This window comes from Suncus etruscus, chromosome 5 (genome assembly GCF_024139225.1).
Source record: "Suncus etruscus isolate mSunEtr1 chromosome 5, mSunEtr1.pri.cur, whole genome shotgun sequence".
In the NCBI taxonomy this organism is placed as follows: domain Eukaryota; kingdom Metazoa; phylum Chordata; class Mammalia; order Eulipotyphla; family Soricidae; genus Suncus; species Suncus etruscus.
Window position 1 is genome coordinate 75,183,965 of NC_064852.1, and position 24,673 is coordinate 75,208,637.

General features: G+C 36.6%; 1 protein-coding gene across 9 annotated transcripts in view; it reads left to right on the top strand.

Annotated features, from left to right (window-relative positions):
* The window catches only part of PKP4 (plakophilin 4), a 292,898-nt gene that overhangs the window by 190,968 nt on the left and 77,257 nt on the right, over nucleotides 1–24,673 (top strand). For 6 of the 9 annotated variants that reach the window (XM_049773094.1, XM_049773098.1, XM_049773095.1 and 3 more), the window contains 2 exons: nucleotides 21,698–21,829; nucleotides 21,941–22,131. In XM_049773094.1, coding sequence (XP_049629051.1) covers nucleotides 21,698–21,829; nucleotides 21,941–22,131 — 323 coding nt within the window. Of the gene's footprint in view, nucleotides 1–21,697; nucleotides 21,830–21,940; nucleotides 22,132–24,303; nucleotides 24,376–24,673 lie in introns of those variants that run through there. The other 3 variants (XM_049773096.1, XM_049773097.1, XM_049773101.1) reach the window with 2 other exon arrangements.

Below are 24,673 nucleotides of genomic sequence, written 5' to 3' on the forward strand. Positions count from 1 at the left end.
CTAGAAAGAAGTCTGACCTTGGAGAAAGTCTTTGCTTTTGATTCTTGGGAGGCAATGTAGTTACAACATTTTACATTTCTAGCAGTCATGAAAAGGAGTCCCAAATTCTCCTCTTGTTACTGTCATTTTATTATCTTTTTCTTAGTGTGTGTTAACTGCTATGTCTTTAAACAATTGTTTTGATTTACAATTTTCTGATTGTTTTTCAATCATCAAGAAATCAAAAACAGAACTTCAATTTAATATTACCGTTTGCCTTCATACCAACTCTTTAAGCACATTAAACAGTTTTTAAACACATATTTGTTGTTTGCCCTCTTAAGTGCTTCATCTTTTTTTAAAATTTGGAGGATGGAGTATGCTGTAAAAGAAAACTACAAATTATATACCATATCTTCATCTCTATTAGATGTTCAGGTGGTTTTATTTTTTAAATCATTATTATAAATAACATTTGACAGTTACTTTGCATAATATTTATTTGTGCCAAAAATATCAAAGTATACGAAGGGGGGGTGGGCCACACCCAGTGACGCTCAGGGGTTACTCTTGGCTATGTGCTAAGAAATTGCTCCATGGGCCGGGAAGGTGGCGCTAGAGGTAAGGTGTCTGCCTTACAAGCGCTAGCGTAGGACGGACCACGGTTAGATCCCCCGGCGTCCCATATGGTCTTCCCAAGCCAGGAGCGATTTCTGAGCTCATAGCCAGGAGTAACCCCTGAGTGTCAAATGGGTGTGGCCCAAAAACCAAAAAAAAAAAAAAAAAAAAAAGAAATTGCTCCTGGCTTGGGGGGACCATATGGGACACCTGGAGGAATCAAACCACCATCCATATTAGGCTAGCGCTTTCATGACAGACACCTTACCTCTAGCACCACCACTCTGGCCCCCAAGGTTCTTGATTTATATAATCAAGTAATCAAGTTGCTGCACTGAGAAGATTTTTTTTTCTCTCTAGAGATATGGTATATCAGTTTAATCTGTTCATGTTCCCATATTAGGGTATTATTTTGTTACTATTCCCAAGTTTTGATGCTCACTGCTGTAAAACCAGATACTCAGAAAACAAGACTTGGTGTAAAATAAAAACAACAACAACAAAAAAAACCAACAACCTGTTTATTCAGGTATTAACAACTTGAGAAGAATGTAGACTCATCACCAGAATTTATCTTCCTTTTAGGATGGGGTGAATGTCCAGCGTGTTTTGATGGCTCCTGTTGGATTTCAAGTCTGTTTATTTTTGTAAAGCTCTAAGATATTTTCCTTAAACTGTATCTACCTCTAGAAACTGCATGACAGTCTCAGGAATCTTTCCAGGGGGCCTCGTGTTTTCTCTTCACTCAGTATCCATGGTTATATCAACTTTAATATTAAACATAAAATAAATTAGAACAACCCTTAGCACTGGGAGACAGAGCACAGGCCAGTGAGAATTAGAGTTACTAAGAAGTACATTTATCTTCTGAGTATCAAAATATCTCATAGACTGCCCTATTTTTTTGGAGAATTATTTTGGTAAGGGAGGTTTCTCTGTAATGCAAGCGTATCAGTCTGGGTCTTCTAGTCAGGAAAGTTAAGCTCAAGCTTGAATATGATGGATTTAGTAAAGGGAATTAGACTAGAAAGTGTGGGTTTTAAGTTTTGAAAGAACTAAAGGATATCATGAATTATCCAAAAGCTTAGTGATAGTGGGAAACCACTGTGCTTTTTCAAATTGGAGAGGCAGAGGGCCGAGTGTTTTTCCGACAATACTAGAGCAACCATTGGACATGAAGGTTGCAGCAGGATACAGAGATAAAGAGAGCCAGAATCCAGCTATAGGTGGAAGAGTCTACCAAAACTGGCTTTAGAAACATCTTGGCTTCTCTGCCAAAATTCTCCAACTCAAACCAGTCTACCTGGCAAACTGAGCTGAAGTGTAGAGATTTTGCTCTATCAAAAGTTTAGCAGGGGCTATGTTTAGTTGTGTGATGATTTACATATAGCAAGTTTAGATTGGTAAAGCTTAGATGTTTGCAATATGAAGCTTGTATTATGAACATACAAGATAAGGAATTGTCCTGGCATTCTTTCTGATCAGTTGCCATCTTTCTGATTTTTACTATAGTCAAGTAGCAAATTCACTATTTTGTGTGTGCTTCCCATTAAATTTTTTAATTATTTTTTAAAAATATTTTCATTAATAGGCTAGCTGTAGCTTTTTAATCTTATGTATAGAAATAGAATACTTTAGGGTCCAGAGTGGTGGCACAAGGGGTAAGGCACCAGGGGCAATTTCTGAGTGCATAGCCAGGAATAACCCTTGAGCATCACCAGGTGTGGCCCAAAAACCAAAATAAATAAATAAATAAATAAATAAATAAATAAATAAATAAATAAATAAATAGAATACTTTATTTTAAATAAAGTTTGAACATGCTTTAAACCAAATATTAACAAGTGCATGTTGTTCAGATTAGATTCCCAAATACTTTAATATCAGGAAAATACAACATCAGTTGTTCTGTCCCCTTCAAAATTTACATTTAACCGCTACTGGGACTTCTTATTTTATATGAGCAGAATCCTCCCAAAACTCATATTCACATCTCAAAGGTTTTACTTTTTTTTTCCCTTTTAGGGAGTATGGAAAATAGCAGTTAACACTGGTATTCACTGGATTTATCTTATCACTAAACCTATATTTATACTATCATTATATTTATATTTATTTTACATTATACTATATTATTATAATAATATATTAACATAATCATAATTGTTATATTATAAATATAAATGTTTATATTTATAAATATTTAATAAATATTTAATTATATAAATAAATATGAATATATTTATACTACCATTAAATCTGAAATTTTTTATTGTTATCTTCTTTTATGTGGTACATAGATATATTAAAGGTACAATAAAAATAACCTTAGTTAGGCAATCCTATTCAGAATGAAGCAGAAGTAACTTAAAAGTGAAAAGAATTTTCTTTAAGTCTTCAATATTCTTTGGTTTACAGACAATTCCTCTTTTGTTTTAGTTTTGTTTTAGTTTGTTTTAGTTTTAATGTTTTATTTTAATATTTTGACTTGAAATGCTTAATTAGCATTTTAAAAACTTCCAGCAATAAGAATTATTAACTAGCAAGTGATTTATTCTCCTGGGAGAAATTCCTTCTAGGCAGGCATTTTCCTGATGGAATCCAGTTGAAAAAGCTAGGAACATTGGAGCTGGAGAAATAGCATAGTGTGTATGTAGGGCATTTGCCTTATTTGCACTGACCCAAGTTTAATCCCCATTATCCCATATGGTACCCCAAGCCTGCCTGGAGTAATTTCTGAGTACAGAACCAGGAGTAATCCCTGAGTGCCACCAGGTGTGATTCAAAAACGAAGGATGGGAGGGATTGAGGGCGAGAAGGGGAATAACAACTAGAAACAGATTTGCTGCTGCTGAAATTGGAGAGGTCTGAAAGGTCAGTGGTGCCTTGTTTGGTGTTTTGTGGTAATAATTTTTATTGCAACCAAATAGTAAATAACAAATCTTTCACAGTCCAGGTACTAAGTGACAATGAATCAAAGCCATTCCAGTGCTAGTATAACTATTCCCCTCTGTGTATAGCTTGTTGTGGATAGGGTATGGATACTGTTGTTGGCTTTAGGCTTGGTGTTTAAGTCTGATCGTTTTTTAATTCCACTCAGTGTTCATACAGCTGTTTGGTCCTGGTACTGTTCATTTTTATTTTCCCCCTCAATTCATGAGGCAGAACAAGATAATTCAAGTTGTGTGATTCTTCTGGAAGAAGACCAAAAAAAAGGGCAGTAACTATCAAAGAAAAAAAAAAGCACCCAGCAGCAATAAAAAACATTCACTAAGTAATAACCCCAAAAGTGAAAAAGAAAAGGAAGAAAAAAGAAAATAAAAAAAGAAAAAGAGTATTGGTGTGGCAACGTTTTGTGCTTCCTCCTAGTTTTTTGTTTTGTTTTGTTTTTTGTTTTTTGTTTTTTTGTATAGGTACAGTAAGTATTGGGGAAGCAAGAAAGGCAATTCCGGGCCCGGAGAGATAGCACAGTGGCGTTTGCCTTGCAAGCAGCCGATCCAGGACCAAAGGTGGTTGGTTCGAATCCCGGTGTCCCATATGGCCCCCTTTGCCTGCCAGGAGCTATTACTGAGCAGACAGCCAGGATTAACTCCTGAGCATCAGCCGGGTGTGGCCCAAAAACCAAAAAAAAAAAAAAAAGGCAATTTCTTTGGCCTAAGAGATTGGGGGTTTCTCCGCCCCTGATTCATACTGTTATGGGAACAACTAATGACTCCGTACATGTTCATTACCACACCCTAATATCTTTCTTTGTGGTGCCAGGAAACTTTCTGCTCAGTGTGGATACTAAAATCAGGCCTCTGTAGCTAGAGACCTTGGTATTTGCACAGGTCATGTGACAAGGTCTAGGATAGAGTCTTTATGGTTTATAAATTCTGTTCCATTGTTGTTGTAATCAGTCTTCTATAATAAGTGGTCTTGGGTTTTGTTTTGTTTTGTTGCTCAGATCTAGGTTGAAGCCTAGGATAGAGTCTTCATTATGGTTCCAGAAATCCTACTCAGTCTCACTTGCCAAAGTTGAACCTCTGTAATTAGAGATCTTGATTTTTGTACAAGTCCTAGGCTAAATCCTAGGGTATGGTTTTTCTTATTGGTCCCAGCTAAGTTCTGCCCAGTCATGGTTGTCAAAGTCAGTCTTCTGTAGTTAGTGCTCTTGGTTTTTGCACAGATCAAAGGACAACATGTCTTCTGATTTTATCTTACCATTAGGTGATGTAACCCACTATTAGATCAAGTTGTTGTGGTTTCTTCGTTGTTGGGATGTCATATCAGAACTGGTGCAAGTTGGTGCCACAGCAGTGTTAGAAATTTTCCTGGGAGAGATTGCTTCCTGGTGTTGTTGAAGGGAATTATATCAGTTTTACGTCTAGGATCTGGAGTTCAGGGTTGTGGTGCTATCTTAGGCCAGTGTTTAAATGTACTAGAGATGGTCGTCAATGAAAATTAAAAACCCAAAGCTTTCTAAGTTTAGCTGCTTAGTGATACTTAAAATATCAAGAAGACTATCTGATCTACAAAGCAATTTACTTTCCCAAACTGGTTGGGAAAGTGTCTTAAGGAAAGTTTCCTGAAAAATAATAAAGATGTTTTGAAGCATTTATGCTGGGTTGCAATATAGTGACTATCTATTGCTTTGCATTGTTTATTTTCTAGCTCACCAGCATACTTTTCTGTTTTAACTTTCTTTTTACCATTGTGTGTCTTTTCATCTTGCACCTTTGTGTATTTTTAGTGCATAATCTGCACAAAAGTAAAAGGTGAGACTGTTTATCTTAATGTTCTTTTCTGTTTTGTGCTGTAGATGTGTTGCATCTCAGCAACTCTCATGGGTCATAGCACTACACGAGAGGAAAGCGGAAGCACAAGCAGCCAAATATAAAATGTGAAATAAATGAAACCACACAGAGAATGTGGGGTCAACACGTTTCTGGCAGGAGTGCGACAAGTTTAATTTTTTGAGCAGGGGATTTTATGGAGGTAAAATTAGCCACAGGTGAAGAATAATTGTAATCACAAAGCCTAGTATAACAATAACAATACCTAAGGTATAGGTGTGACTAAAAATTCTAACTTACAAGAGAGAAGGTCACTCAAGGTAACTCCTTGCAATCTTACTTTAAATGCAAAATCAGGTTTAGGAGAGAGTAGGAAACATCTAGAAACTTGATCTTTCTAGGCTGGAGTCTATAGTTATAGATAGAGGTTAAGTGAAGGGAGGTACCAAATCCCCAAGAATGAGCTTCCCTATTTCTAAAGGAGAGTTAGTAGTTAAGATCTGCACTCAGGTTACACCCTTGATTACCAGAAACTGCAGTTGCAAAGAGAAAAATTGTCTCTGCTTTTAGGGCTAGGGCTGACTATATCCAGAAAAAGGGGTTCTCAAATAAACTTTGGTGCTGGAATTTCTGAGCCAAATTATTTGATAGAGGCTATTATTTTGCCTGATATATACAAAGGAGAGATAGTCAAACACTGGCTGAAAATGTAATGTCAGGCATCTCTCTGGAAATTCCTCAACCATCCATGCAGGGGAAAAAGGCATCCACAGCAAGCCTTTTGAGGAACCCCATGGGGGTTAAATTAGTTCTACACCCACAAGGAAAATCTGAGGATACATCTGGTGGGCTGAGCCTACCTAAAAGTTTAGGTATGCCTTGGCAGTTTTGTTTTTTATTTACATGCCATTTTTATTCATATCTTCATAACTCTTCATAATTAATTTACAATTTAATGTTTCACCAAATTTTATAGTAAATTTAAGAACACACATATAATAAAATTCAAAAATGCACACCAGGGTCACAAAATACAGTTGAGAATAATAAGTGAATGAGGAATGGGAATGCATAAATGTACAAGAACTATACTTATTCATACTAGAAAGCACCATGTAGAATATATTCTAAAAGAAAAAAAGCTTTGATTTAACCTCTCTTTTTAAAGAAAGTATGCCAAATCAGTTATAAAAATAGACATACATGGTATCTGTCAGCGCAACAGGAGAAGCTATGTGATGAAGCCATAAATTGAGTCCTTTTGTCAGACTATTCTGGTTGTTACTTAAATCTTCCAGGCACATCCTGTAAAGTGAATTTTGCAGCCAGTCAAAGTTTCACAGCTTTTCTGTTTCGAGGTGGGGGTTTGGGGGGATGTAGTTTAGGTGGTTGCCAGTTTTCATACTTTAAAATCGGTGGTTGGGTGCAGCTGCCTAAGCATCTCCCTTTCCCTGATGGCTTCCGTACTGGAAATTAGTACAGGACCCAGTCTGATCCCACTGCACCAGAGGTCACTCATTCTCTCATTATCATGAATATTTTTTAAAGATCCAGAAATAGATGCAATCCCCAGTTTCCTCAATAGGAAACTCCTTACCTGTTTAACATTTAACATTTCTGTGTGGTTAAGACTCACAATACCCTAACTTGTTTCTTTCTGATTCAAAAAAAAAAGGGGGGGGGAAATAGATGCAATAGCAGATAGCAATGTAAGCTAATTAATGCTTGGAAATTACCACTCATTGAGACCTTAAAAGACCACAGAATGTGTGAAGCATAGAACTAGCAGAAAACACAAGAACCCAAAAGTATAGGAATCTATGCTTTTGACTGGATGAGGAAGCTAATAAATTTGGTAAAACTTTTCTTAAGTTTTTATTTATTTGTAATACATTCTTGAGCTGAATCATCATAAGATATGGTTACAAAGTTGTTCATAATTAAGTTTCAATATGATTGGTGAACCTTTTATAATAAGTGATTAATAGTTTAGAAACATTGATTTAATTAGTATCAGTATTATTAATTATTAATGACTCTTGCTGTTAGGTTATTGTATTTGGGTTTTTTTTTATTTTTGTGTGTGTGTTCATGGCAATAAAAGAACAAAGATTTTAATATAAGAGAAACATTTTTAGGTGAAGCAAAATAGGAATACAGAGAAGTGTCAGGGAGAGAGATGTTCAAGAAAGAATGTGGGCTTGGGAGAAGAAACCTGAAATGGCTTTTGGTGGGAGGTTATAAACAATTCTTCCCAATTGTCTTGGCCTTGCTTGAGTTCTCTGAGTTCTCAGCACGCTGAGAAGTTTATCAGGACTTCATCACTAGAAAGCCTTGTACTTCCAAAGATAAGAATAAGAAAAGGATAATCAATAGTGTTTGTCCTTTTCTTATTCTTATCTTTGGATTTTCCTGTAACTTCTTACCAGCAAGAATCCACCCTTCTGGTAGGGCTTGTTTCTGCCTCTGGGTGATGCCTCAGCCTGGGCTTCTCCTAAGATATCAAGATTTGCATTTCAAAGGGATGATGAGTCCTTAGTGCCTTTGGGCTATTTCAGGGCAGAGCTGTTTCTTCCTATGTTTTATTTCTTTTCCCAAAAGCTCATTACTGTGGGCCCCTATCTCTCTGACATCAACACCTCACACCCTGAGATTTCACCCTTTTAAATCTTTTCAGGGTACATAGGTGAAGGGTCTTCTGTAACTCCCTGCTGACAAAAGGACTCAGACCCTGCTGGTGTAAGGAAGTAAAAGTTCATGCTAACCTAGTCATAATGGGGCCTGGCAGTGGTTTGCTTATTGGGTTTCTAAATTGTCGGTTTATTTGCTTGGTAAAATACTGAGTTTTCCATAATCTGTACCACAGATTATTATTATGGAGATTTCCCACAGTTGTCTCCCTTCCAGAGATTTTTCCTACAGTTTCCTTCACTTTTCCTCCTGGGTGGCTCTTCAGTCTTGGGAATGAAACCTTGAAAAACAAGTGCTTTCACCTCAGCTCCAGCCACCTCAGTCACTGGGGAAATGCCTGGCATGGGTTAGAACTGGTAAACTCTACTCCAAGCCCCTAAGCAGCAGACACTCATGTCCCCCATTGTCCTCATAAGGCAGCAGTCTTGTTCTGCAAGGAGCAAGAATGGACTTCCACAGTCCAACCTCAGGAAGTCTTCACCTCAGGGTGGAGAGAGGAACTACTCTTTGAAGAAAAAGAAAGTCAGTCCTAACCTCAGAATAGGCATTTCAGGTTTGTCATCTTTTCTTGCAGGCAAGAATTTCAGAAGGAAGTGAAATAGTGAAGCAAAATAGGTTTATTGAAAGAAATTTAGAGAGATGTGAGAGGAGAGAAAGGGATTTGTGTCCAGAGAAAGCATAGGCTTGAAAGCAGAAGGCTAAAAGGGAATTTTTAAATGATAATATTACTTAACTCCCTGCATCCATTTATTTATTGTATGATATATAATGTTCATTATTTTAATCTTCAACATGTTCATTTTAATCATTGTATAGTATATATACTGACAGTATTAAGTATACTAGAGATTTTAACATATACAACTAAATATGAGTTTAGAGATGTTAAATTCTGCATTTTGTTTATGCATTTAAATTTTATTATAATATATATAATATATATAATATATATATTATATTATATATAGGGCTCTTGGGATAGCACAGGGCTTAGAGCATGTGCCTTGAGTGTGCCTGATCCAAGATTTGATTCCTGGTATCATGAGTCACAGATATAGTACTGGCAGCCCCCAACCTCACTGGAGTGTCCCTAGTGATCCCTGGAACTCAGGACCTGAGCAGTGCTGACACCTTGGACCCCCCACAGTGAACTACTGGGTGGTTGGCTGATAACCACCAGAAATGCCCTGTGGGTCTCTGACACACACACACACACACACACACACACACACACACACACACACCTACAGAGGAAGGGAAAAAGAAAATAAAAAGCATATGTACACAAATATCTTCTATGGAACAGTTAAAATAATAAAATAAAACAAATGCTGAAGATAAATAAGAGAATAACCATAAGTCAATTTTTCTTTTATCCTCCATCTGGAGCAAGTAATTTGTAGTACTGAAAGCATCAGCACATTATGAGATGAGATGGGAACTTAAATGGGAACACTTTATGCTTCACTAGAAATGTTTAGAATTTATGAAAGAGATATAACAGAAGTTATATATGCATATTTATAAATGGGATATTAGGATAGCAGCCATGTATAAAGAACTGTTTTATTGAGGGTTTAGAATATTATTTTTTATGATGTTATTTTTTATTATAACCATGAGTTGTACAAATGACAGTATTTTTGTATGTATTCCTTTGTGTTTTTTGATACCAGTAGTAGGGTCTAGTTTCTTCCTCCCGGTTTGTTGAAGCCTTTTTTTTTGCCACTTGGTCACAGCAGCCTTCTTCCCTCCATTGTGGTGATGTAACCTCCTGATTGCCACTAACTCTTCACTTATTAATGACTTAATTGAAAGTAAAGATACTTCTTTTGAGAAACAAGTCTATGAGTATCTGGAGAAAAATGTAAACATTTTCTTCTTTTCTACATCACCGATTATTGCACCACAATCCACATTCCTTTTTTTTTTTTTTTTTTTTTTGGTTTTTGGGTCACACCTGGCAGTGCTCAGGGGTTATTCCTGGCTCCAGGCTCAGAAATTGCTCCTGGCAGGCACAGGGGACCATATGGGGCGCCGGGATTCGAACCGATGACCTCCTGCATGAAAGGCAAACGCCTTACCTCCATGCTATCTCTCCGGCCCCCCACATTCCTTTTTTAATTGATGTATATGACCATGCAGATAGACTATATATTTTCTGTTTTTTTTTTCTTAACAGCAAACTTAAACTATTCACGTGTTTATATATTAACATATAATGACTTGGAGTGGGACCAAGAGTTCAGTGGGTAGCATGTCGTGGGTACTGACTCCCTGGTTTGATCCCTAGCACCAAAATCATCCCTTACGATCCCAGAGTGATCTTTACATACAGAGCCAGGAGAATTATTATTAAAAATTTAAATGAGTAAATAGAAATCTCTCTTTGATGCTTATCTAGTATTAGAAAGCATATTTAATCATTTCTATGTAAGTGAACATTTTCTTTTTTACAATTTTTGCTTTGATAAATAATGATTAAAAAATAACTACACAGGCAAGATGCATACATTTTTATTTTTGCTAAATAATGTCAATTTGCCCAGCAAAAATGTTTGCCATATATGGTAGTGGGCTAAGGAGATTTTTTAGTCAATCCTTTTGGAGTCCTTTTTGTGTTTGCTTTTGGAGGAGTGAGAATAGTGAATTTAATTATCAATACATAGAAAGAAGTTAAGGAGAAATAAAATAGAAGTATTCATGTGCCAATGGTCTCACAAAAGAAGTAGCTCTCTAAATAATTTGAGTTTGGGGTTATTTGGAGGTTAAATGCTTATTGGGTAGAGGAAACAACAAAAGTATGCATGGAGAGACCAAATGGGGTTTTAGAAGCATAAACTATAGCTCAGAAAGTGTTTATATAATTGCAAATAGCCTTTGATTAGGCTTTTTAGCACCCTTCATGCTAAAGCCTCCCCAGTGCAGGCTTACTCCAAAAGTTTTTTGTTTGGGGACCACACTAAACAGTGATTGGAGGCACTCTTTATTTGGGTGCTGGAAGGGTGAGGTTTACCACTGACAGTGCTCAAGCATGCTCTCAGCATGCATTTCTACTTTGTGAACCATTGCCCATCCTTTCAAGATGTTTTCTGCAAAAAAAAAAAAAAAAAAAAAAAATGTTAAAAGAAGGGGCCGGAGAGATAGCATGGAGGTAAAGCGTTTGCCTTTCATGCAGGAGGTCATCGGTTCGAATCCCGGCGTCCCATATGGTCCCCCGTGCCTGCCAGGAGCAATTTCTGAGCCTGGAGCCAGGAATAACCCCTGAGCACTGCCTGGTGTGACCCAAAAACCAAAAAAAAAAAAAAAAAAAAAAAAAAAAAAAAAAGATGTTTTCTGCATTATTTAAATTTAAGACTTCCCGAGCCCAGTGTGATAGCGCAGCAGTAAGCATTTGCCTTAGACGCAGAAGGATAATGGTTCAAATCCCGGCATCCCATATGGTCCCCTGAGCCTGCCAGGAGAGATTTCTGAGCATAGAGCCAGAAGTAACCCCTGAGCGCTGCCGGGTGTGACACCCCCCCAAAAAAAAATTTAAGACTTCCCAAGTTTAAATAATATTTATGCCAATTCTCAAGGACCAAGTAGTTCCCTACAAACATACTCCTCCTTGTACTGATCTACAATCAGTCCTATAACAGACTAGAAGGTGTAAAGCAAGAATATTGAAATATAATAAATTATTTTAATTTATTAAAGAAAACTGTGTTTCTAATTTTTCTGATTACAAGGTTTATGCGAGATTGAATAGTAAAAATCATTGAAGGTGGTATTATTCAATGTTCATAACATCAGAACATTGCCTGCAGACCAGCAAACTGTCCCATTCTATTAACTGATTAGCTCTTAGAGAAAACTGGAGATCAACCTGATTTTGAATCTAATAAAATTATCATGTTTATTTTTTTCAGTTTGGCATTCCTCTGTTTTCATATCTAACTTGAATTGGTCACAAATGTTTTGGGTTGTATTTATTTATTTATTTAAAACACTGTGACTTACAAAGTTATCCATAGGTGGGCTGTGGACTTTCAATGTTTCAACACCAATCCCACCACCATTGTCAGCCTCCCTCCACCAATATTCCCAGTGTCCACTGGATAAGTCTCCTTATCTCTTCACTGCCACCCCTGACCCCTTCCTCCAGCCTGAATTCATAACAAGTACCTTTTTAACTTTGGTTATTAAAGTTTGGGTATCATGGTTTTAGTGTTGTTGAGTTTGTGGTTTCACAAATATTTTTTTCTGTAAAAAGCTTAATAGTAACTACTAATACAAAAAATAATGTTGCTGCTGCTGCTGTTGTTGTTGTTGTTGTTGTTGTGATAGTCTGGAGCCAGATCAATAGCTCTGTGGATAAAGTGCTTGTCTTGTATACAGTCAATTGGAATTAGAACCCTGGCAGCACATGATTCTCTTGCACCACCAGGGGTGATCCCTGAACACAGAGCCAACAATAAATCCCTGCACAGTACCTGGTGTGGCCCAAAAACAACCTCCCTCCCCCCAAAAAAATAATCCCATTACCTACAGAACATTAGAAACTTTCTGCTTAAACTGCCTCAGTTCTTTAAATTGTGAGACCCAAATCAGTAACAATTATAAGTATAGCAGTTGTTCTTAAACTAAAAAAGTGGATCCTGCTTTGCCTTATACAAAATGTATTTCAGGATTACCCAGACATGCAGTCTCACTGCATATTAGAAATATGTGGAGTGTTTTAAAGTCTCAATAATTACACCACAATTTAGCTGATGCAATTGCAGTCGTTGGACCTATGATTCTGACAGCAGTAGTTCTAAAATCTTTACTTGACCCAGCCAAGTTGATTGCAGTGTGCTACCAAAGTTAAGAACTGTTGTGTTAGGAGAAAGGGGGGTGGGGGGGTTGAAGAAATTGAAAATAGAAGGATCAGGCTGCCACCTCTTGAATTGGCTGATCTTAGCAGCTCTTAAAGTTGTGATGTGATACAATGCCAAGTACATAGCATCTCCATCCATAAAGATTCTACCCACAAGAGTTTGGCCTCAGAACTTTCAGCTCTAATTTTCTGCTTCTAGAAAATAATAGGGTTGGAAGATTGATAAATGACAACAGGAGAAATCCATCAGACAGTGCATTTAGAATGTTGAGCATCCCACAGGGCTTTTCCTTGGTTCTCTTAGGTCAAGAACATAAAAATATGGGGATGAGAGTCCTTTTCTAGATTTAAAGATCCTAATAATCATAGTGTCATCAGTGTACCCTATTTCCGCCTACTTCAATATAATTGAAGAAAGACATTTCTGAGAAAAAATTGAATATGAACTCATTATTTGGCAGGATAAGATTTTTTTTTTTTTGGTTTCTTGGGCCACACCAAGTGACACTCAGGGGTTACTCCTGGCTATGTGCTCAGAAATCGCTCCTGGCTTAGGGGATCATATGGGACACCAGGGGATCAAACCACGGTTTGTCCTAGGTTAGCCACATGCAAAGCAAATACCCTATCACTTGCGCCACCGTTCCGACCCCAAGAGATCAAATGATTTTTATGAAGTCTTATTTTATGAAGATACATATGGAAGTATTTAGAATTAACTCATATGGTGTGATCTATTTTGAAACTTACAGAGAAGGAAGGGAAAGGATTAATGGAGCATAAAGTGTGTGGCATACTGCTGTAGTTGTTAAATCTGGCAGGTAGTTAATTATAATTTTCTCTATTTGAAATTTCAAATTTCGTTTGAAATTTCTATAATGTAAAATATTTAAATTGAATTTTTTCCAATAAAAGATTCCAAATATTGGGATTAAAATAGTATGTCAGAGTGTTAATGTAGTTAAAGCCAATAAACAGTGGTACTCTGAAGGTTAGCCCTACCTATGCTACAAGATTAATATGTATGTCCAAGTGGTATGTTCTGTTTAGTTGATTTTTATACAGTTGAGATTTTGTGAAATGAACCCTCATTAAAGAAAAATTATCTGTAATGTGTCTGACCTTTCTTGTAGTTTAGACATTTACCCTTGTCACAATGTGTATGCATATGTGGTAACTACCAGATAAGAATATTAGCATTTTCTTTAGCAAATACATGTGTGTATATGTATACATATGTGTATGTATGCATAACATATGAGCACATATTCCAGAATCTTAAATATTGTGAATTATGAAAATTACATAGGCAATTTTACATTTACCATTTTAATTTATAATTAAACATTTAATAATTAATATAAACATGTCAAATATTGAAGCTTTTTCACATGACTACTTTAATGATAAATGAAGAACTATTCTATTAACTATCTAAAATAAACTAGAAATTGTCCATCTTTTTCAGTTGTTACCCTCACACAGGGCCACATTTCCTCCTGTTGTGGTTGTGACTTTGAGAAATATCAGAAAAGCTACTCCAGAACTCAGATTACATTCTTAGCTAAAATTAATCTGCATTTGACTGCATTATGATTTTTGTTGTTGTTATTTTGTTTGTTTTGGAGCCACAGCCATACTCCTTGCAGTGCTCAGGGGACCGTAAGAGATGCAGTAGATTGAACAAGGCTGACGCTTTACCCACTGTATAATCTCTCCATCCGATATATTAAACTCACTTTTACTAGAAAAGTAATTCAGTACAAAGGGGAAAATGTAGAAATGCCAAGTTATAGAGGATCTAGCTGGTTACTTTCTTTTGATGTTAGCTTTTGCGTTTGTTAGGTTTTTGAAGGTTTTTTTTTTTAAGGATGAGAATCTAATCTTTTATCTTCACTATCAAACATTCCATGTCTATTCTTAGTAACATTCTCTTCCATAAGAGGTTTGAAACCATCTTTGAAATTGTAGAGTGATGATTGATTTGTGAGCACCTATTTTCTCTCAGTGACTGACATTTTACACTCCAGCAGATCCCTCCACTCTTTCATCTTCCTCCATAGGAAACAAAAGCTCTATGGCCTCATGTGAACATCTGCCTGTTAAACTCAAGTGGAAGATGACACTACACCCCCCCCATCTCTACCAATTCTTTTTTTCTTGATGTTTCTACTTCCAGTAGTGTTCAAGGGTTCAAGGGACCTTGGGTGCTAGAATCTAACCCAGGGCCTCACACATGCAATGCAAGTGCTCTTCTGGTGAAACATGTCCTCACTTTTTTTTTTTATGTTCCCACTTTTTCTTGGGGGGGGGGCACACCTGTTTGATGCTCAGGGGTTACTCCTGGCTAAGTGCTCAGAAATTGCCCCTGGCTTGTGTGGGGGGGGACCATATGGGATGCCGGGAGATGGAACCGTGGTCCTTCCTTGGCTAGCGCTTGCAAGGCAGACACCTCGCCAGCACCTGTTCCCACTTTTTTTAAAGCTTTTTTAAATCATAAGTCAAAAACTTGCACTCAGACTAAAAATAAAAATACCTATTTTAGTAGGATTATTTATGGACTTTTTTTCATAAGAGATTTTTTTTTATGGTTTTTGGTCCACACCCAGTGACCTCAGGGGTTACTCCTGGCTCTGCGCTCAGAAATCGCTTCTGGCTTAGAGGACCATATGGGAGGCTAGGGGATTGAACTGTGGTCTGTCCTGGGTCAGCCACATGCAAAGGCAAATGCCCTACTGCTGCGCCACTGTTCTAGCCCCTCATAAGAGATTATTTTTATCATTTAAAAACCTGAACAGAATTTAGGTAATTTTTTTTAATGAACATGTGTCTCCCTGGTGACATACAGAACTAAAATACTTTCCAGGTTTGTCATTGTAGAAAGTATATAACTCACTTTTTAGCATTTTATACAAATACACTTTTTACGTACTCTACTAATGAAAACCAGATTGCTAAACTTTCACCATGGATTCCAAGACATCCTAGTTGATGTTTAGAACAAAATTATACATGAACTAGAAAACATTTCTTTCCGATGCTTTTTACAGAACACTTTCTAGATAAGTATAAGTTTTAGAGCCTTTATTTTATTAACATTTAAAGATAAGACATATATGCATAATTCAAGAACCTATCCAATTCAAGAGAACTAGACCAAAAACAGTTTTATTATTATTTTAGTCTTATACCAGTTTCCATTTTCATTATTACCATTAAAAGTAACTTTTTAGTGAATACTCTCTCTCTCTCTCTCTCTCTCTCTCTCTCTCTCTATATATATATATATATATATATATGTAAATATATATATATATAAATTTTTTTTTTTTGATTTTTGGGCCATACCCGGTGATCTCAGGGGTTACTCCTGGCTGTCTGTTCAGAAATAGCTCCTGGGACACCGGGATTCGAACCAACCACCTTTGGTCCTGGATCGGCTGCTTGCAAGGCAACACCGCTGTGCTATCTCTCCGGGCCCATATATAATATATTTTATTTAAGTCAGTAAAATCTTATGAGCCTGTAATAATTTTTCCTTTGGTATAGATATGCACAGTCAGCAATAGCCTTGCTCAGTGCTTGAGGACCTATGTAGTGCCCAGGTTTGAACCTAGACCTCATGCAAATCATGTGCTCTAAATCATTGAATAATCTCTGTAGTCTTGTATCAGTAAAATTCTTAAAATATTAGCTAATACTATTATAATAAATTTTATGCTATATGTTTTCATCAGTCTATTTACATTGTCACTCAGTAGAAACAGTATTTCTACTGATCTTTTTTTCTCCCACACAAAGGAGACCTGTTGTAAAAAAAAAAATTGTGTTAGATAGAAGATAAGTTACCAAATAGGAGACTTTTCAGGACATTTCTCCAGGTCTCTTTTCAATATTTGGCCAACAGCTTTATTGTTATCCATAGCACCAGACTATTTCTGCTGCTCGATGAATATTTTTCCTCTCTACACCTGGAGACTTATAAGAAAAGACATACCCTGAGACAAACAGGAAGTTAAGTGCCCACAAAAAATGTTTTTCACAAGAGTTATTCCTCTGAATATGTAGAATAATAAAATGCAGAGGCCAGAGATATAAGAAATCTGACATACTTAATTTTTTTACAGACACAGATTATTACTTACCTTAAATTGTGTGCTGCTAGCACCCCCAAGAAACCTGCAACAGTAAACTGTCTATTACATTGGAACAAATCCTAAACATGATAGCAACTCAGGACAGGAAAATGCAGGGGAATCTAGCATGATATCAAAGCATGCTAGACTGAAAGACCGTCACCAGGTTGCATATACTAAAGTCTCAGTGACTATTGCTCTTTCCAAAATGATTTATACATTGTTCAGATATCATAAAAAGACATGTAAATTAACAATCATGCATTAATCTAAAGTTCTTTAGCAAGTCCCTAAACCAGTAAGGCCTTAGACACACATATTTATATGAACACTTGACAAATGTTTGGGAGGTGCCTCCAAGTAATTCACTTTGTTTTCTATCATTTAGTAAGTGCACAATGGGTGGGTAATATCAGATTTTCATAACCCTTATTTATTGGTATTTTCTCTTATCAACTAAGATGAATTTTTTTTACTAAGAAAGATTATGCTTCTGGTGACCTTGTCTTAAACAAAGTTGGAGATTACTTCATTATACCCAGAAACTTGTTTAAATTCTTTATATTTAAACATTTTTAATTCTCTGTTTTTAAACAGCTTCTGTTTGGGGGAGATGCTAATTTGATGTCCTAAAATGCCCCTTGATAGATTTGGTATTTGAAAATACCCTCTTAGAATATTTCTAGTGTCTCAAGAAACATGTTTGTGATATTTTTGTTTGGGAGCCACATTTAGGAATGCCAAGAGCCCTGTTCAGGGCTCTACAAGGGGGACCAAGAGGTACCAAGGATGAAGTGTAGGTCAGGCTTGTACTCCCTGTCTTGAGTTCTCTTCTTTGCACAATGTGTTTATGATTTTTCAAAAGTAGTAAATGTTCTTCAATACATAGATTAAAATTATTTACACTCCAGTTTTTGTCTTATAAACATATTTATTTATTTCGAGTTTTAATTGTGTTGAGTCACAATAAGCCAACTCTAAATTATAGTTTTATAGCCTTGCTCATGATTTACAGCTACCCTGGTGGTGCTCAGGAGAAAACCAGACCAATTCTAGAAGTTGCTAGGAGACAGAGCTCAGGAATACTCTGACCAGTTTTCTGGTGGAGGCATATAGTGTTGAGTATCAAACTGGGAACTTCAACATCCTTTGCTATCTCCTTGACCCTACTTTTAAATAGCTTCTCTTAAATGTTAAAGCTGAGGATGTTAAATGTTAAAGGACTGAGGATGTGATTCAAGTGATAGAGCGAATGACTTGCCTGATTGCCCTAGTTAATACATTCCCAGATAAACACTGCTAGAAGTGGACCTTTCCTTTCTACAACACCAAATGTCCACAACCAAAGCACAAACTAACCAAAAGAATATAAACAAACAGTATTGCTTAACAGTTTATGAATTGCAGATTTGTAAGATTCCTCTGTTACTTAATTAAATAATACCTTGTAATTGCTTGGTTGTCGTTTTGTTTTGTTTTGTTGTGGCTTTTAAGAAAAAAATGAAGGTATATACAGAACTTTAATGGGTTTTTGTTTCTATGGTGGGTTTTTTTTCTCAGATTCTAATATCATGCCCCCTAGTGTTTCTAAGCCAAAAGCTTTGATGCATTAGTCCGAATTTTGGTTTTTTGGGCCACACCCAGCGGTGCTCAGGGGTTACTCCTGGCTGTCTGCTCAGAAATAGCTCCTGGCAGGCACAGGGGACCATATGGGACACCGGGATTCGAACCAACCACCTTAGGTCCTGGATCTGCTGCTTGCAAGGCAAATGCTGCTATGCTATCTCTCCGGGCCCAGTCCGAAATTTTGTTGAAGCTAAACACCATCTAAATATCTTTTACTTTTTTTTTTAATAAATACATTTTTCCATGTATAACACATCTTTGTTTTTTTACAGTTGTTCTTTCCCATCTATCTAGTTTGTTGCCACTTGTGTTTGATTTCCTTTTGTTCTTAGATTAAGGGAGGCAGCTGCTCTGATAACATCTCTTGGGTAGCTCTCCCCAGGCATTCAAATTCCCTTTAAAATTCTTCTAGCTTGCCACACCCTGTGTTTTACTTAATCTTGAATGAAACTTTTCCAAGAACTGTTATATTCAAATGTTTGGAATTCTGGATACTCATAAATAGAAGTCCTACAAATGAAGTAGATCATTCTCCTGTATTGTCAGCCTAACAATGACTTAGAATACGATAGAGAAATCAATCATACACAATCTGCAATCTTTATTGAAATTTCAAATTTAAGAACTGAAAAATTAAACAAGTAGGAGGTTTATATTAAGAATACCACTGACTCTTTCCATAGGATAGAAATGACCAGGATTGAATGTAACCTCAAAGTAAAAGTTGAGGATGCAGTGAAATTTCCCAATTTTCTCACAAATCTTATATTTGGTTTTCCAAAGTAGTTTGGGTCAGCAATGCTTAAATGCCTTTATCTTCTGGGCCCAGAGAGATAGCACAGCGGCATTTGTCTTGCAAGCAGCCGATCCAGGACCTAAGGTGGTTGGTTCGAATCCCAGTGTCCCATATGGTCCCCTGTGCCTGCCAGGAGCTATTTCTGAGCAGACAGTCAGGAGTAACCCCTGAGCACCGCCAGGTGTGGCCCAAAAACCAAAAAAAAAAGAAAAAAAAAAGCCTTTATCTTCTCTATGAATAAACTTTTCTAAACACAATAAAATAAAAGCTCAGCACAATATAACACTTGAGTCAGTAAAAAGATACTGCTGTTCTTAGTAGGAATTTGTTTGAGATATTAATAGTATTACTAAAATGTGAAAGTTTTATTATGATGTGGACAGAATTACAGCAGGTTATGTTACGCAAATTAGATGAAAATGAACAAATACCAGGAAGTCTCTCCTCTGCACAGGAAATACATAGTATCCCTTGGACTTTACCAAGTAGAAACAGGAAAAGGGGGAATGGGCTTCTGGAGTGAAGAGCAGTCTAAATTACATAAAGACAGTGTTTGGTCTTTGGCACTTTCATTATGTTTTAATAAATTACTATACCAGTGTTGTAAGAAAGAAAAGAGAATAAGGCAATAGAAGGAGAAAAAAAGGAGAACATTTTGTTCTGGAATCACTTGCATTCAGTTTAGGATTGTGTAACTCCTTTCTTTTACTTTATGGGATTTCTCTCATACTTCCTTGATTAAATATTTTACTTCATTAAAACTCAAATAAAAAGTAATACTGCCTCTTGTAAGTGGACACTGCATAGACAGTAGTTATTTCCTTTAGAAAAAGTTTCCTAAACTCCTTTGCACCAGACACACTCTCTCTCAGTTACGTGCGCGAACACACCATATCTCACATCTTTCCTCATGGCTGCATTCTTAAAGACTGACAAGTAATGGGGCCTTGTGATACAGACTGAAGGAATAATGAAAAAAAAGACCGATGAGATATTGAAATTCTTAACATGTGCTTAACTCAGAATGTTAGGTTAGATTTGAGGAAAGAGATGTAGTGATAGCAATCAGAACAGGGCAAATGTATTTTGAAGATAATCAGAAAAAAGAAAATATATTTTAACAGAATTGGAAAAGGCCTTGTGGTCTGTGCTACTGCACTTTATAACACAAAACGCAGAAATTAGAACAGGAAAATAGAAAATTGTTTTGTTGGCTTTCTTCTTTGTTTTCCATTTCTTTGCTGTACCAGAAATTAGACTCTAGGCCTCACACATGAATAATAGGTCCTCCCCTACTGAGTCAAATCCTGGCCCAGTTTGTTTTGTGCTTTTTAAATTCATGTCAATAAAATGATAATGTTAAAGATTGAGATTGAGAGGTATTTGACTAGAATAAAAAATATTCATGTTGATTTATTTACATTTAAATTGGAAATTCACAAAAAATAATAAGTAAAGGAATAAGAAATTAAAGTTTTTATTAAGTCAAAGTGTAGAAATCTTTTTATTTTTATACAACATAAACTATGACATAAAAAGCAAGCCCTCCTCTAATAAACTTCATCATCAAACTAAAATTATGAGTACTCTTAAAATCTTTTTCACTGGGGCCGGAGAAATAGCATGGAGGTAAGGCGTTTGCCTTTCATGCAGGAGGTCATCGGTTGGAATCCTGGTGTCCCATGTGGTCCACCCACCCATCCTCCACCCCCACCCCCACCCCCACCCTCACCCCCATGCCTGCCAGGAGCAATTTCTGAGCCTGGAGCACTGCCTGGTGTGACCCAAAAACCAAAAAAAAAAAAAAAACAACAAACAAACAAACAAAAAAAACTCTTTCACTATACTGACATATAAGTAGTCTTTTTTAAAACATTAATCACCATTCCAACTCATTTTGTTCAACCTTCTGGAAAAACTTGCCAGGAAGATTTCTGGCAGGGGGTGGGATATGGAAATAATTTTTTTTTCAAATTTTAAATTACCATTGAGTATAAGTCCATTTGGATCTGGGGAAGCAGGATAAACAACATTCATGTGATATTTTAGCAAAATGTATTAACAAATTGAGTATGTGGAACACTTCCAAAATGAAAAGAACAAAAATAATTAAGGTTAAAAGTTTTATAATAATAAGTAGGTTAAAGGATTTACTGGAAAATATTGACAAGAATTTCTGAAATATTGATTTAACTAATTAATCCTATGCTTACAGATGTGCCAAACACTGGTGTAAACAAGCCTAGAGTTTCTGAAACTGTCCATTCCAACAACTATCTCAGCAGGACAGAGCCAGAACAAGGGAACCTCTACTCACCAGAACAGACATCACTCCATGAAAGTGAGGGTCTGTTGTGTTATCTTTTAAGCATTAGATTTATCTTGAAAATTTTCTTTTTTCAAAAAAATGAGCATTCAGCTTATAAAATGAAGCCATTTCCTGCTGTCTGTCCTGCAGGGTCACTGGGTAACTCAAGAAGTTCAACACAGATGAATTCTTACTCCGACAGTGGATACCAGGAAGCAGGAAGTTTTCACAACAGCCAGAACTTGAGTAAGGCAGATAATAGACTGCAGCATTCATTCATAGGATCAACCAATAACCATTTGGTGAGGAATTCAAGAGCTGAAGGACAAACTCTGGTTCAGGTAAGTCAGATACATCAAGATCCTTGTAAAGAAATGCTCTCCTGATTTTATACATTCCTTATTAAAAGCAGAAGTTCAAAATGTAACAGTTTTAAATAAATGTATAAACTAAAATAGTAAAATCATTTTATATTATTTGAGTCTATGATATAAGAACCAAAACCAAAACTATATTAGTTTCTATAGGCTGTAATATATTAACAAATCCTAAATACCAGGGAATACTTTGATATGATATGAGGGGAGGAGTACAACAGTGTACAGGGGGCAGTGTTCAGTGTCTGCAATTCAAGACAAGTCTAGAGACTGAAGATGTGACTCAGAGGCTAAGTTTTTGTCTTGCATATTTGAGATCTGGCTTTGATTTCCAGCAACACCACCAAAAAGATACAACTTTGTGTGAGTGAGTGAGTGAGTGAGTGAGTGAGTGAGTGAGTGAGTGAGTGAGTGAGTGAGTGAGTGAGTGAGAGAGTGAGTGAGTGTGAAAAGAAAGCAAGAGATAACAAAACAAGGAAATAGACAGTTTGAACCCTTGGCCTTGGATTAGAAAACTGAGATTACAAGCAGTTCGTATGTGTGCAGGGGCCTGGAGGAGTTGGATCAAAGAGTCAGACGAAAAGTGACACAAGGACATGAGGGTGAGGTTTTGGACACTTTGGAGGTGGTCAAGGTGCAATAACTTTGAACATTAAAGCCATTAACAGTGACACCTGAGTAACAATAACATGTTTGATTATTTTGTTTGTTTAATTCTGGAACTAAAATACACTTTAAAGAGTCCTATCCTGAAGATCAGAATACGAGTCCCATACCTATATAAATGGGATCTGCCACTATAACATTTTTGGTTAGGATTCCATCACTGGAATTGTTTACTGAAAATACATTACTTTGCTTTTCTACAGTATAGATATTCTTGTCTATATAAAGTTATTTCACAAATGCATGTTTATTCTGCTAAAGTAGACATTTCTTTTGTTTTTTGTTTTTTTGGTTTTTGTTTTTGTTCTTGTTTTTGTTTTTGGGTCACTCCTGGCTCTACGCTCAGAAATCACTCCTGGCAGGCTCAGGGGACCATATGGGATGCTGGGATTTGAATCATCGACCTTCTACATGCAAGGCAAATGCCTTACCTCCATGCTATCTCTCCAGCCCCACCATTCTCAGTTTTGACTCTCAAGTTAGAAATGTCTACTTTAGGGGCTGGAGTAGAGCCAGGAGTAAACCCTGAGCACTGTCGGGTGTCACACACACACAGACACACACACACACACACACACACACACACAAACTAAGAATGGTATGTATGTTGCTAAAACCTCCATAGCTTCTTTCTCATTAATTGGCTTTTTTTTTTTATTTCATCCCCCACCACATACTAGAATTAATAGCAGTGATAGAAGTCCTAAGTAGTAGGAATCATGAGGATAATTAATTGTCAGGTGTCCTTCTGCAAACTGAAAACTATCATGCTTCTTAAATATAATACTAAAGATAGAGCCACTAGAGCCTCAGCATTAAACAAGAAATGTGATATGATTGTGCCCTTGTTCAGTAACTTATTGGAAAGTTTTAAGTAATGAGAAGTATTTCTTTATTAACACAAAAGTACAGTGCTCTATTTCCTATTTCAGATAGGAAATCTTATACCTGTGGCAAACTGCCCAGTCCCAGTCCGTGCTTTAGGCTTCTACTTCTAAACTGATTGGGTTGTTCCTTGGAGGAAATGTTTGAGAAGCTTTGCTCAACCTAACGCTTAGGAGAATCCATCTACTTTGCTGAATGAATTTCTGTGTCTATAGACTTGAAGCAGTCACACTTCAGAATAGTAATTTTCTTAACTACAGAGAACTGTCTTTTTTCCTCTAGCCCTAAAACTGATTGTTCCATCTTCTATTTCTGTTCTTAGATTTATGGTAAGATGCTTTGTTCCTGTACTTGAAGACTTAGGTTGCAAGGGGATCTCTAAAACTTATTTGCCCTTTACCTAGAGAATACATTTCCAGCTATCTGGGTCAAATCTTGTCCCATTTTTGTAATAGTTGGTTCATCTATGAAATTTTTTTTATTTTTAGAACTATTAGTAAACCTCAAGCATAGTTTTTAATTTCTAAATTAAGTTTAAATCCCCTCTTTCTTGCCTTATTTAATGATCACCTCTTTCCTTCTCAGACCTTCTCTCTTCCATGGCTGTTACCTTTCCAGAATTGTTAATCCTAAACACTGCTGTGAGATTCAGAGCAAGTATTGCAGCTAGTCCAATTACTTGTAACTTCCGGAAACAAAACATATATTCTCTCGTCACATATTTGAATGGTGCTTACATCTCCATATTTCTTCCTTTGTGATCACAAAATGGGATTTATTGCAACTCAACTCCAGAAATTGCTAAAGAGATACAGAGTTACCTGGTCCTGGCCATGTACCTCCAGTGTGACTGTCTCTTGCTTCTTCTTCTACTGGCAGTTTCCCGGTCCAACCATCAAATTCCATCATTATCCTTTTGCATCAGGAAAAGAATCAAAGATGTAATGATCACATC